Here is a 15,611-nt window from a genome sequence, read left to right on the forward strand (position 1 = left end):
AAAGTTGTTAAAAACATGCATAAGTTACACCAGTTTTCAAAGTGGACACACGCACATGAGTCCCATGGTAATTACCCACACAAGTCACACTTGCTGTTTGGTATATACAGAATTTTCCTGAAAACGTACAGGTGTTTCTTCAAATTTTACAAAGTACAGGTATAAGCCCAAACCCCGCCGGGGCCGGTGCAAGGGTTTTTGGAGCCCTAGGCGAACCTTCGCTCACGCACCCCCCACCCTACCTTACCTATTGGTGGCAGCTCTGGCACTGCTCTCCCTTCTTTGGCTGCATTGCCTTTCCCCCTCCAGACTTTGTGCTAGTTGGATTCTGGCGCTCTAAGCGACTGCCTAGTATGTCTGATGGAAGCCCTGGCCCCAAATCCCTCTCAAGCCCTATCCGAGGAATGTCTCCACTCAGTCCAAGTAAACTTACATGCGAGTATGTCATGAATAAAGTCCTAGACGCTAAACCTAATTAAAATGTTTGCAACTCTGTTTTGCTAACAGTGTTATCCCTTCCAAAGTAATTGCAATTGCAATACCTCTGGATATAATCTTCTTATGATAAGATGCCAGAAGGTGTTGTGGACTGGGGACAGGGTAGATGAGATGATAGAAAGGTTAGTGTGCAATGCATTTCTCAAAAACAGAATGTTCATTTGACCAAAATGATGTTGTATGCAAAACATATATTTGAATTATCTAACCTTAGCAGACATACAGCACACTAAAAGTAAGCTCCATTGTACAGATTTCAATTCTCTAATAACAATAACATAGCTTTGTGATTTTACTCAGTTTTTGGGGGTTTTTTTTCTGTTATCTCAGATGTGCACATGTGTATGAATATATGTTGAAATCTCACTTTTATAATGATGTTCATTTTTTATCGCACACAGCTATGCTATCATTATGTGGGAAGTATTGTCGAGAAAACAGCCCTTTGAAGGTGAGCAGTCATTCCCCTCTTCGGCCCACATTTTTCTATTTTGCTTTCTCAGTAGTTGTTTCTTTTCCTTTGTATTATGCTCAAAATGTTCACAGGGTATTCTTTGAAAAGTGGGTAAGCTGAGATATCTGCTGGGTTATCTGCATTTAATTTAAACAAAATTATAATGTTTGAATTTCTGCTGTTACTATGATCTAATGAATATGGTAAATATGTAAAGAGCAGCAAGATAATTCAAACTATTATCTTACTTCCTATTTTGGTTGTTTTTTGAGGCCTGCGATACTCCGGTAAGTTTTTATCCATTTTCGGTCGATTCCCGTCGAGTTTGGTCCTGGCGGCCTACTGGCCGTCGACCGTACCGTGGCTAAATTTTTCAAAGGCCATGGCGTCAGGGTTCCGTCGGTGCCCGGACTGTACTCACACCATGTCCATAACAGACCCCATAAAGTCTGTGTAATGAGTCTCGAGTGCGAACATGATGTCCTGACTTGCATCAAATGTGCATTAATGACACCAAAAGGTTGCAAGGCCAGAATGGAGAAAATGGAACTTATCTTCCTTTCTCAAACTCCAATGCCATCTATTGCATCGACGTCATCTGAACCGGCACCGTCCACTTCACGCCAGTATCGGCCACCGGCCGGTGACCGTCCGGCGTCGACGACTTCTCAGCCTTCGACTACCTCTACTCCCCCTCAGGACCAAGGGGATCATAGAGAAAAACATCGGCAATGACACCGGAAGTCTCGGACCATCGATAAAGGAAAATCATCGACCTCACCATCATCCGAGCCGCCATCAAAGAAACCCCATCCAGAAAAGGCACTGACCATTTCTGCGACCGGGTCACCAAGGCAACCCTCACCCAGATGGGCATCGGGAGCCGCAACTCCGCCTTTAACGGTGGTCCCTCTGGCTATGCCTCTGCCTACTTCTTCCCTTCTGGAGCCGGGGCTGCTTGCTCCAGGGCTCCGAGAAGAACTGGATTGGATGGTTCAGGAGGCCATCAATAAGTCGATGCACAAACTCCAAGGTCTACCAGCACCAAAATCAGTGCCAATCGCGGAACCGACCATCGATCCCATTCCGGCAGCATTGGCACTGCTGCTCTCAAAGATGGAAGTGCTCATAGTCGCTTTTTCACCGATGGATCCTGGGTCACTGATGGCTTCCGGTGCCTTCCCCGCTTACCCTGTCATCAGGAGGGGAAACACCGTTCCGTATTCCTCCATTGGGAGTCCTTCTGATGCCTCAACCATCGATGCCGATGCGCCCATCGGTGCCACCGATCCATCCATCGATGCCCTTGATGCTTGCACCGGTGCCCTCAGTGCCTTCATTGATGCCTCCAGTACTTCCCTCGATGCCTTCAGATCCTATACCAGGACTTTCAGGAATACCATTGTCCCATCCTTCTCAGGTTCCTACAGGGACAGGGGCTGATCCTATGACACTTGGACTGATGATTCATCTCAAGATACCGATGATTTACCATCACCACCTTCTCCTACTGAAAGTAGGAAGCATTTTCCTCCAGAGGACTTGTCCTTCATAAATTTTGTGAAGGAAATGTCTGAATTGGTTCCCTTCCAATTACAGACTGAGCAAGATGATAGGCACCAAATGATGGAGCTGTTACAATTCCTGGATGCTCCCAAGGAAATAACCTCCATTCCTATTCACCAGGTTCTTTTGGATCTCCTCAAAAAGAACTAGTAACACCCTGGTTCTGTTGCTCCAGTCAACAGAAAAGCTGATGCCACTTATTTGGTCCATTCAGTCCCAGGATTCCAGAAACCTCAGCTGGATCACCAATCTGTGGTTGTAGAATATGCCCAAAAGAGGGCAAAAAGATCAAAACCCCACTCTTCCTTTCCCCCAGGTAAGGAACAGAAATTCCTGGATGCCATTGGCCGGCATGTCTTCCAGGGATCAATGCTTATCTCTCGGATCGCCTACTACCAGCTGTATATGACCCAGTACAACAGGGTCTTATGCAAGCAGATACAGGACTTTGCAGAGTCCCTGCCTCAGCAATTCCAGGAACAGCTTCAAACCCTGGTACACAAGGGTTTCGAGGCAGGGAAGCATGAAATAAGATCCTCTTATGATATCTTCGACAACACCTCCAGGGTATCTGCGACTGCTATTTTGGCAAGAAGGTGGGCCTGGCTTGTCTGCCCTGCATAGGAGACAATCTGTTTGGCGAACAGATTTAGCAGACGGTGGCGGAACTCAGAGACCACCATGAGACCCTTCCCCAGCTCTCTCTGATGCCCTCTGAGTATTCCTCCAAACAGCCTTTCAGGAAGGATACTAAAAAGTCATTCTTCCCTCCAAAGACGTCCTATCCACCACCATCTAGAACTCATTCCACGAGACCTTTCCAAAAGGCCCAGTCTTGTCAATTGCGGAAACAAAAGCCGCAGGTAGCTCCTCACCTGGGCCCTGCTTCCGGCTTTTGACTCCTGCATAGAGAGCAGCAGTCAGTTTCCACTGCCTCAGATACCAGTGTGAGGTCGATTGTGCCATTTCAACAACAGGTGGCACGCAATCACCTCAGACCGGTGGGTCCTTGCCATAATCTCGCAAGGTTATCACCTGAACTTTCTCTCCATCCCACCGGACTCCCCACCTCTACCGACATGGAGAACATCCGACCACTCACTTCTCCTGGAGCAGGAGGTCTCCCTCCTCCTCCAGTCCAGAGCAATAGAGCCAGTGCCCTACTCCCAACAAGGCCTAGGAGTCTATTCCCAGTACTTTCTAATCCCCAAAAAATCAGGTGGCATTCATCCAATTCTGGACCTACGTGCCCTCAACAAGTACCTCCACTGAGAAAAGTTCAAGATGGTGACCTTGGGTTCCCTCCTTCCTCTTCTGCAAAAAGGAGACTGGCTCTGCTCTCTCGATCTCCAAGATGCATACACACACATTGCGATAATTCCATCTCATCGCAGGTTCCTGAGATTTCTGGTAGGCACTATCAGTACCAAGTGCTACCATTCGGCCTGGCATCTGCACCATGAGTCTTCACCAAGTGCCTCATAGTAGTAGCAGCCTTCCTTAGGACTCAAGGTGTTCACGTCTACCCCTATCTAGACGATTGGTTGATCAGGGCTCCCATTCAGCAAGCTGCTCTGTCGTCCCTACGTCTTACTTTACACACTCCGATTTCACTAGGATTTCTTGTCAATTACACGAAATCCTGCTTAGTCCCATCTCAAACTTTATCATTCATGGGGCAGACTTGGACACCTTGCAGGCAAAGGCATTTCTGCCTTGACAGCAAGCTCTCACTCTCATCTCTCTCGCACACCAGCTACAGTCTCAGCACCGCACGACTACACGCCACTTCCTCATCCTGCTGGGACACATGGCATCCTCAGTACAGGTTACCCCAATGGCCCGCTTGGCCATGAGAGTCATGCAGTGGACTCTAAGGTCACAATGGACTCAGTCCGTCCAATCTCTATCAACCACTGTCCACATCACCGACTCACTTCGTCAGTCTCTAGCCTGGTGGCAAAATCAGATCAATCTCCTCCAAGGCCTGTCCTTCCAGGCTCCAGACCCTCAAATAATTCTCACCACCTCGGCTGGGGAGCCCATGTCGCTGATTTGCAGACACAAGGAACTTGGTCTCCAGAGGAAGAGAAACACCAAATCAATTTCCTGGAGCTGCGAGCAATCAGATATGCTCTCAGGGTATTTCAGGATCACCTTTCAAACCAGGTCATCCTCATTCAGATGGAGAACCAAGTGGCCATGTAGTACATCAACAAACAGGGAGGGACGAGCTCCTACCTACTGTGTCAGGAGGCTGCACAGATATGGGTGGAGGCCCTCTCCCATTCGATGTACTTCAGGGCCACCTACTTGCTGGGAGTGGACAATGTGTTGGCAAGCTGAGTTGCGCCTTTCAACCACACAAGTGGTCCCTCAACCCCACTGTAGCGGACACAGTATTCCAACATTGGGATTACCCTCACAGAGACCTCTTTGCATCACCTCAGAACCGCAAAGTAGAGAACATTTGCTCTCTCACTCGCAGCCAACAGTCTCAGCCAAGAGATGCATTCTCCCTCTCGTGGACAACAGGTCTCCTATATGCATTCCCTCCACTTCCACTTCTCTCGAAGACTCTCATGAAGTTACGTCAGGACAAGGGACTTATGATCCTGATAGCACCTCAATGGCCTCGCCAAGTGTGGTTTCCGATACTTCAGGACCTCTTCATTCACAGGCACATTCCTTTGGGAAAGGACCCACTTCTGATCACTCAGAACGACGGGTGCCTACACCACCCCAATCTTCAGGCCTTGTCTCTGATGGCCTGGATGTTGAAAGGTTAATTCTTCAGCCACTTAACCTTTTGGAGCCAGTTTCCCGTGTCCTTATTACTTCACGGAAGCCTTCCACCAGATAATCTTATCTTTACAAATGGAACCAGTTTAAATCATGGTGTTCTTCACAATCTCTTGATCCCTTTACCTGTTCCACCATGAAGTTTCTAGGCTATCTTTGGCACTTGTCAGAATCAGTCTAAAAACCTCCTCCATCAGAATGCATGTCAGTGCGGTAGCTGCCTTCCATAGAGGTGTCAAGGATGTTCCTATTTCAGTACAACCCCTCGTACACGTTTTCTGAAGGGCTTGCTTCACCTCAAGCCTCCTCTGCGCCCTCCGGCCCCTTCTTGGGACCTCAATCTGCTTTTGGGTCAGCTCATGAAACCACCATTCGAGCCTCTCCAATCCTGTGATCTTCGCTATCTTACATGGAAAGTGATCTTTCTTTTGGCAATAACATCTGCTCGCAGAGTTAGTGAGTTACAGGCCTTAGTTACCTATCTGCCTTACACTAAACTTCTGCAGGACTGGGCAGTACTTCACACTCACCCTAAGTTCTTACCTAAGGTAGTATTGGACTTTCACATTAATCAATCCATTATACTACCTACCTTCTTTCCCAGGCCCTACTCCAATCCAGGAGAACATGCTCTGCATACCCTTGACTGTAAATGGGCTCTAGCGTTTTATCTAGACCGTACAGCTGCCCACAGGAAAAGCACTCAATTGTTTGTCTCTTTCCATTCCATCAAATTGGGGCAGCCTGCTGGCAAGCAGACTCTCTCCTCCTGGTTAGCAGACTGCATATCTTTTTGCTATCAGCAAGCAGGCATTCCACTTCAAGACCGTGTTAAAGCACACTCTGTGAGAGCCATGGCGACTTTAGTAGCACACCTACGCTCGGTTCCGCTTCCTGACATTTGCAGCGCTGCTATCTGGAGTTCTCTCCATACCTTTACATCCCATTATTGCTTAGACAAAGCCGGAAGACAAGATTCCATCGTCTGCCAATCTGTCTTGCGCAACCTTCCACCTGCCCGTTAGGGTTCAGGATGCCCTCTATCAAATTTCACCCCAGTCCTAGTGCCTATTGCACATCTGGGTACATTTGGTGCATTTCTCGGACATCCTCAGCTCGGTACTCACCCATATGTGAGGACTACCATCCTGCTTGTCCTGTGAGAAAGCAAATGTTGCTTATCTGTAACAGGTGTTCTCACAGGACAGCAAGATGTTAATCTTCACGAAACCCGCCTGCCGCCCCGCGGTGTTGGGTTTGTAGTTTTCTTATTTTATTTGTCGGCACTTCCTGTAGCTTTAAATAAGACTGAAGGGGACCCCTGCTGGCTGCAGGTTTAGTGCTATGCTGGGCATGCCCAGTAGGTGCCAGTCAAAGTTCTAGAAACTTTGACAAAAGTGTTCCGTGATTGGGCTCCATCCTGTCATGTCACCCATATGTGAGGACTAACATCCTGTTGTCCTGTGAAAACACCTGTTACAGGTAAGCAACATTTGCTAATCCAAATCTTTTAATAATGCTGATTATACAGGAGATACAGTTCTCATAGTAAAGCAATCCCAAAAGCAGTCAAATAAAAATGTCAGAAATGTTCTATGTACATAGGCAAAACGCTTATTAGGATCTTTCAGTCTATGGTAGAAACAATAACCCTGGCATAGGCTGTGTTTCTTGAAAAACCAGTTTCAAGGGGTATGGTAAGTATAGTGATATTGAAGCTGGCTTCAAGGAAGGTTCCTCTAAATTTCCTGCAGGTATTTCTCTGTAGGAGATAGAATCAGAAGTTTAGGGAAGTTGGTAATCCTCAAACTCTTTCCTCTGATAGCATTCTTCTAGTTTTTAAAGTCATATTTCCTTATTTATATCCCCCTGGCAATTTTACTCTGTTACAAATTTTTATATCATCCAGAAACAGGCACAATTTCCCTCTTAGCCCTTCCAAAATGTCACTTATAAATGTGTTGAAGATGACTGAGCCTGGCAGTGATCCCGAGGTCTTCCCACTTCTCAGTTTCCCTTCACAGAATGAAACCCACTGACCACCATTCTCTGAGTCCTCTTGCTTAACCAACTTTTCACATAATCCAAATTCCTGACTTGCTAGCTTGCTCATCAGCTTTTTATGTGGAAAAGTATCAAAAGCCTTATTAAAATCCAGATAAGCCACATCTAATGCATGCTCCTCGGTTACCCCCCTTTCCCCCAGATCTTTGCTTCAAAGAATTCAATCAAGTCTGATTGACATGCTTCATATTATCCACTTTAACTAGCATCCATCAGTGTGTCTATCCTCTTGAAAATCTGAGTGGCATCTGCAAAGAGACGTACCTTCCTTACTAACTCCTCTGTTATACCACTTGTGATTATATTAAACATTACTTGAACTAGGACTTATCCTTGTGATATTCCACTGACAATTCACCTTTTTGTTAAGTGCTGTTAATCATGAAACTCTAAAGGGAAGGTGTCCCAGCCATCATGTGTTGCACAGGAGGTGGAACCTTGGGCCGAGGTGGGTTAACGCTATCCATAGGAGGGATCCTATGGGTCCCCACCATCGGCAGGTGGAGTGGGATGACTGACAGAGGCCAGCTGGAGCTTCGCCAATACCAGCCCTCATTCCCCACAGGTTGAGCCTTTGGGTACCGGGGCCGGCTGGAGTTAGGTGAACCTCCGTATGTAGTCATCGAGGTGAAGATGGAGAGGTCAGCCCAGAGGCAGCAACGGAGGAACTGAGGAGTCTGTACTGGACGTGGCAGAATCCCAGAGACCCGGGCACCAATAGGAACCAAAGTCTGACAGGGGGTGCCCGATCAAGAACAGGCCGAAGCCTGAAAGGCCAAGTCCGGACGTAGACAGTAAAGGCATCATAGAACAGCCTGAAGTCAGGGTTGGCGGCAATCAAGGAGCAGTGGCAAGGCAAGGTAGAAGTCAAGTCAGGCGAAGCAGAGGTCTGGACTAAGTGATGATCAGTAGCGTGGTCAGGCAAAGCAGAGGTCTGGACTAGGAGATGATGATCAGTAGCGTGGTCGGGCAAAGCAGTGGTCAGTGTTATCTTTTCTGCTAGGAGTTAGCAATCTGTTAGAGTTGCTCCCCCAGAGGGGAGGGACTAGCAATGTACTCAGCTCTTGAAGTGTGAGAGCTGAGCATTCTAATGTGAAATAGTGAATCCTTGGGCCGATGGCAGATGACAGCGCCCTCAGGAGGATATCATGAAAGGGACCACTGACTAGGCTGGAGTATGGAGACAGGCACAGATAGTTCTTTATTAGACAGGTAGTAGAACCACCAGAGGTGGCAGTAGTGAGCTGATGTGCCCGGTAGGGCTGAAGTGCTTCAGATACTGGAACTGCTGTCTCTGGATTTGCTGAGCTGTAGAGAGAGAGTCATAGATAGTGAGTAGACAGGGTGTGCTGGATACATAACCAGAAGTAGATGATACACTTACATAGATTAATAAGAAGGCTCAGAAGCTGGAGAGAGTTAGGCCCTCAAGGAGCGAGTATCTGGTTCCAGGGAAAGCTCTGAGAGATCGATGGTAACTCACAGTATCTATCTCTGTAATGGTTTCTAGGCAATAGAGAATAGTTAGTATATTCAGGAACAGGAGCCTCTAGGCGAGTACTAGTTCCTATATGCAAACTGAAATAAGAACTCACAATATCTGTATTTGAAATAGCTTCTGAATTAGAAGAGAGTCTTCAAAGGGTTTTAGGAACATGGGCCCTCGAGGAGTGAGTACCGGTTCCTATCGGTCATCTGAAATAGAAACTCACAATGTTCATGTCTGCGATCGCTTCCAGGTAATAGGGAGTCTTCTGAGCGTTCAGGGACATAGGCCCTTGAGGAGCGAGTACCGGATCCCATCTTAGCAATCTGAAAACAAGAAGAGAGAGCAGGGCCCCCGAGGAGCGGGCACCCCTGGTAAGTTTGAGGAGGCAGAGTAGCTTGGACGAATCCTTGCTAACTCAATTAGTAAGCGTAAGCAAAGACCTTTTATGTTGGAAGCGGATGATGTCACTACGGGGGGACGCCCTCGAGGCTCGCGCCCTTGCTGGTACAAACTTCGGAGCACACGCGCGCCCTACATCATCAGGAACATGGTGGATCCGCAGTGTCAGGCCGGTCCGGGGACGCCAGAGAGAAGCGGCATGGAGATGCCGCGGCAGCAAGCTGTCCATCAGACCCGGAGGGAGTCGCCAAAGAAGTAGAGAGGGTGGAGTGAGGGTGAAGAGCAGGCATGAACACAACAGTTGGGTCCAGGAGAAGATCAATAGCGTAGTCAGACAAAGCAGTGGTCGGGTCCAGGAGAAGATCAATAGCGGTCGGGCAAAGCACTGGTTGGGTCCAGTAGAAGATCGATAGCGTAGTCGGGCAAAGCAGAGGTCGGGTCCAGGAGAAGATCAGTCTGTAAGGAAAGCTTCAGGAATGAAGAAGGCAAACCAGGAACAGGAACTCGAAGGGAACAGGAACCAGGAACATGAAGGAATCACTAGGAGGCATCGACGTACACGACCAGCATGGAGACCTGTTGCAAAGACGACTAACAGGAGCTGAGCCCGGCCTTATATTCCGGAGCTTCAGCGACGTCATCATCCAGGGCTGCAGCCAAGTTTCCACCATGGGCCCTTGAAAAGAAACAGAGATGCACGTGCGCCTAGGGAGGGGCGCAGTGCTGGATGGCGGCATATCTCCGCGGACCACGTGGGGAGGCCCACCGCGGAGCAAAGGAGTCTGCTGTGGAGACAAGAACGCTGGGGGCAGCCCGGGGAAGGAGCCAGCGGCCTACAGCCGTGAGGGAAATGGAGCCAGAGACTGGATTTGGCAGCAAAGGGTAAGAGGGCCGGGCCGCGGGCCTGCTGCAGCCAGCACACACAACATCATGCAATAGTGATGGTTACTAGAGGCATTGTATTGGGTTGCTGATAGAGCTGCAGTTTGTGGTCAAGACTGAGGCTTGCTATTCCATTAACAGGGCTATATAGAAGGAGGTCAAAATGAGGAAGAAAGGAGTAGCAAGAAAAAGCTGAATAGCTGAGAAAGCAAAAGAAGAGAAATGAGGGCTGAGGGAGGAAAGTGAGAGATGGATGAAGGACTGGGAGTTGGGGATCAAGAGAAAGATGAAAGGGAAAGCAAGAGAGAGGTGAAGGGGGAGCAAGAGAGATAAAGGCTGGGGGAGGAGAGAAGGAGAGGAACAGAGCCTGGGAAGAGAAAGAGATAGATGGACTGGAAGAGGGGGAGCAAGAAAATGATGGAGAGAGAGAGATGTAAGGCTGGGAAGGGGGAACAAAATAATTCAAAGTTTGGGAGGGCAGAGCAAGAAATTGAAAGATAAAAAAAGAAGGGAGAAGAATCAAAGAATGAAAGATGGATTACTGATGTCAAGAGAAGGAGAGATCTGTCTGCCTGCCAGCTCCTTAAAGTACCAGTACACAGGAGGGTGGAGATGAAGGTGCTGAGGGTTGAAAAATGAACATGTATAGATTGGAGGGTTTAGAAAGAGGAGAAAAAAATAACATATACAAAGAATCATTAATTGACACACATCCTTTTTCACTTTCCCTTTCCCTCTTACTCATTTACAATCTGTTTTTCTTATTTTACTGTCTCTTTTACCCAATCTCTCATTTCAGAAAACAATCCAGGGATCACCCTCTCATCCAATGTGCTTGCAAAATCTACACAGAGACTGACCTCTTTGGATTGTATCTTCCATGCCTATAGATAGAGAGGAGGGGCCTTGGATTTTTTTTATGTGCTAGAGGTCCAAAAATCCTTCTTCCTGCCCTGGCAAGAGGAAAATGGCACATCAAAATCAAAACTTGGAGCACATTGCTTGCAAATGGCTTCTTGGAATTGCATGTGCATATCAAAGTTCAGGACATACTTCATTGTTTTGTATATTCAGCAATCAGATATAATCACAGTTCACAGGCTACATACACGAATACAATATGTTTATATACCTAACATAAGTTATATATATGCTAGGAATGTATATAGCCTAAGATAGATAGATTAGAATGACGAAGTGTGACTAATTGTTTTTTCACCGATAGTCTATCCACAATTTCTTATCTCTTATTGGTAGTATAGAGTTTATGTATACTAAACTCACAGAGGGAGCCTAGTCATATTTCTAGAACATAAATCACATATTTTAGACTGAATGTATGTTTTGTAAAACAAGGATGATTTGGCCAAGAAATCAGTATGGAAAAAAAGATCTGAAAATGTAATGGGTTTTGACTCTCTTTTACACTGCCGATTTAAGCTAGTAAGAATGAACACTGTCTCAGAGGTTTAACAACCCTCAGGTTTATTTTGGATCCTGAATTTCTCCAACAGGCCACACCACCTGCATGGAAATGCTCTTTCTCCCATTACTGCTTTTCTTATTTTAGAGACATAGTCCTTGTAAATGAAGAGCTGGCAATTGTGTCTTAGAGCTAATTTAGGTTCTCTGCTTAGAAAGGAGATGCATTGTTTATCCAATACTTGTTTTTGACAGGAGCTGTAAACCTTATGCAGATTATGTTTAGCGTGTCAGGAGGAAAACGTCCGGATACCAGCGCAGAGAGTTTACCACTCTGCATTCCTCATCGGGAGCAAATAATTCCACTAATGACTAGCGCATGGGCACAAAATCCAGATGAGAGGCCATCCTTTTTAAGTGAGTTCAACTTTTTTCTTATAGAACTTCTTTATGGGCTTACATTTTCTTTATTGCTTACTTATTATTTTTAATATCCATTGACATGATTTTTTTTTTAAAGAATCCCCAAATTTCACCAGTTCAGGGGAGAGAAAGTAATATGTCTAGATCTGTGTCTAAACCTCTAAGATTAGGCAGTTCCTTAATTCATGATGAGATCCTTATTTATTTATTAGTCTGTGCATAATAAAACGCTACATTCTTGGAGTCCATATCCAAATAGCTTGGCTAAGTTCAGGAAAATCCCACTGGTTTCACCATCCCTAACTTATTCAGCTAAGTAGCTATCTAGCTAAATTCTTAGCTGGATTAATCAGGGGCTGGTAGGGGGCATTTTGAGGCAAAGCAGTGTTATCTGGCTCTCTTAGCTAAATAATGCAGATATTCAGCATTATTCGGCAAAGCTAGCCAAATAACTTTAGAACTTTCTCAAAACAGTCTTAAAGTTATCCTATGGTGACCAACTCCCCAGTTTTGAAATGCACAGTCCAGTTTTACAGCCTTTTCTACAGTGTCCGGCTAAAACAATAAAACCCGGTTAAGCAATACCTGGTATACAGTAGCCAATAAGCATTGATGGCATCGCACCAATCGCACCAATCAGATGCCTGCTTTTTTTGGTGGCTCACACAGCCGCAGAAGAAGTAGAACAGAGCTATGTTGTTTTTCCTGAAACAGCTAGGAGCATTTCCATTCTCCCTTGACTCAGCCTCCCTCAGTCACTCGCACTACCTTGCTTCCTCAAAGGGCTTTCTGGCCTGATATGTTTCTTTCCATTCCATCTCCTCCAAGTTGGGCCTTGAAATTAGGTTGTTGCTGTGCTGCCTGTCCTCACTGGAACTGGCTCTTCTCTTCAGTTCCGGCTCCTCCAATGTGGTGAAACATGTCTGCAGTGGCGGCATGCTGTTGCCACTTCACTGTCATGTTACTCAGTCATACTGTTTGGACTGCTGCTTCCTTTCTCTCTCCCAGCTGGCCCAACCATTTATCCATGTCCACTCCTCTCATGTTCCAGCCATCACTGAGTACCATGTGGGTTGCACTGCCATTGCGAACCTGAAAAAATTAAAGTTGCTATCTGCTATATGCATCCAGTCTTGCTAAAATAAAGGTATATGTAGCCAGGTGCTGCTGGCTGCTGCTACACAATGCCTGCCTTCCTTCTCAGACCTTCCCAGTCCCACAGGCCATGTGAAGAGTATGAACAAGACAGAGGAAGTGTGTGTATGTGTGTGTGTGTGTGTGTGTGTTACATTTTGGCCGGTCGCGAAGGCCTCCCATAAGAACATAAGAACATAAGAAATTGCCATGCTGGGTCAGACCAAGGGTCCACCAAGCCCAGCATCCTGTTTCCAACAGAGGCCAAAACCAGGCCACACGAACCTGGCAATTACCCAAACACTAAGAAGAACCCATGCTACTGATGCAATTAATAGCAGTGGCTATTCCCTAAGTAAAATTGATTAATAGCCATTAATGGACTTCTCCAAAAACGTATCCAAACCTTTTTTGAACCCAGCTATACTAACTGCAACAAATTCCAGAGCTTTATTGTGCGTTGAGTGAAAAAGAATGTTCTCCGATTAGTCTTAAATGTGCTACTTGCTAACTTCATGGAATGCCCCCAGTCCTTCTATTATTCGAAAGTGTAAATAACCGAGTCACATCTACTCGTTCAAGACCTCTCATGATCTTAAAGACCTCTATCATATCCCTCCTCAGCCGTCTCTTCTCCAAGCTGAACAGCCCTAACCCCTTCAGCCTTTCTTCATAGGCCTTTCTACCCCGTGCAGCACTAAGACCCAGGACACCACCACCAGTCGTCCCTGAATGCCGCTACATCCCTGCTGTCTTTAGGAATGCATGCACCTACACGCCCATGGCATGAACTCTCCATCAGCGCACTTGGATGACATCAGCATTACTGGGCTGCTTAAGCCCATGTTCTGCAGCTACTCTTCACCTCAGCAACAAGTCCTCCTGCCTATACCAGTGCGTGTTGCTTCATACTCCTGTTGTCCTTGCTCTACACTCATCTAGCCTTCCAGATTTGACTTGTCCAGCCTTCTGGCCTTGCCTAGTCCTTGCCTCTGGCCTTTCCTCATCTAGCTTCCTGCTTTATCTCTTCCTTGTCTCTAGCCCTCATATTGCGTACCCAGTATTGACCACTGCTACGTATCTTGACTACTCTTTTGCCTGCCTCCTGGAGCTAATTTCTGCTACAGCCATTGACTACACCTTGCTTGCTGACTGTCCTGACCCTCAACCCGCACACAATATCTGACTAATTGCTGCCTGTCATGACTTTGGCCCATTTCTGGAGATTCTCTCTGACCACCCTTAGGACCCTCTTAAGTCCTGCTGGCCCCTGGAACTCAAGGGCTCAACCAAAGTGGTGGACCGACAAAACAGGAGGGTAGGCCGTCTAAGAAAGCCGTTAGGAAAACAAAGTAGATTAGATGCCCTTGCATTGGCCTCTCCCTTATAGGAACATTCTGATCCCATACTTTCCAAGTTATCTGAATTCATCGCTCTCTTCAAGCAGACCTTCGGAGACCCAGGCCGCCAGGCTGTTGCTAGCCATAACCTATTCCACCTTCGTAAAGGATCACGGACCTCCTCCTAGTATACGATGGAATTTAGGACTCTGGCCACAGAGCTTGGGTGGCAAGAAGATTGTCTGCAAGCCATCTTCCTAGATGGACTCTCCTGTGCTCTCAAAGATGAGCTCTCCGTCCATGAGACTCCCACATCTCTAGAGGACCTGATTTCCCTTGCCGGGAAGATCGATCATCGTCTCCGGCAGACACCTAGAAGTAAAGGCTCCCCACTGTCCTACAACACATCCCACGTATGTCTCCAGTCCTCCAGCGAAGACGTTAGTACCGCCACCCTCTTCTGTGGTGGAACCTATGGAGGTGAACCGTGGGCGATTGTCTCTGACCAAACATCTCCATCGGCGGAAGGAGGATCTTTGCCTTTCCTGTGGCACTTCTGGACATCGTCTGCAATCCTGCCCGGTTCGTCCGGGAAACTGCAATGCCTGAGCCCGGCGGGGGTCCCGAGCTTAGGCGCAACTGTTACTGGCCCTCAACTCTTGCTTCACGTGTCTCTGGACATCAAGGCCCACACCTTTGCCACCACTGCTCTTGTCGATACCGTAGCAAGTGGCAGCTTCATTATGAATGACATTGTCAAACTTCTGAACATTCCTCTCCAGCCATTAGAGGTGAGCCTCCACATTGCCTCCTTCCAGGGAGAACATCTTCCAGGGCTTATCACCCACCAGACAGTGGCTGTTCGTCTTACCATGGGCACTCTCCACGAGGAGGAGATGTCCTTTTACGTGTTGAGACAATCAACACATACAGTTATCCTGGGGCTGCCCTGGCTCCAGGCCCATGAACCCCAGTTCGATTGGCATTCCCTGCAGTTGGTACAGTGGGGCTCTATTTATTTATTTTATTTATTTAAAATTTTTTCTATACCGTTGTTAAGTTAAATACCATCACAACGGTTTACAGAAGGGCACGATAAAGAGAAATATGGGTGGTATAGATTACAAATTACTCATGT

General features: G+C 46.9%; 1 protein-coding gene across 2 annotated transcripts in view; it reads left to right on the plus strand.

The window, feature by feature from the left end:
- Positions 1–15,611, plus strand: part of RIPK2 (receptor interacting serine/threonine kinase 2) — a 155,418-nt gene that overhangs the window by 91,111 nt on the left and 48,696 nt on the right. For both annotated transcript variants that reach the window (XM_029591619.1, XM_029591620.1), the window contains 2 exons: positions 900–949; positions 11,832–11,993. In XM_029591619.1, the coding sequence (XP_029447479.1) occupies positions 900–949; positions 11,832–11,993 (212 nt within the window). The remainder of the gene's footprint in view (positions 1–899; positions 950–11,831; positions 11,994–15,611) is intronic.

This window comes from Rhinatrema bivittatum, chromosome 2, assembly GCF_901001135.1.
Source record: "Rhinatrema bivittatum chromosome 2, aRhiBiv1.1, whole genome shotgun sequence".
Classification (NCBI taxonomy): Eukaryota; Metazoa; Chordata; class Amphibia; order Gymnophiona; family Rhinatrematidae; genus Rhinatrema; species Rhinatrema bivittatum.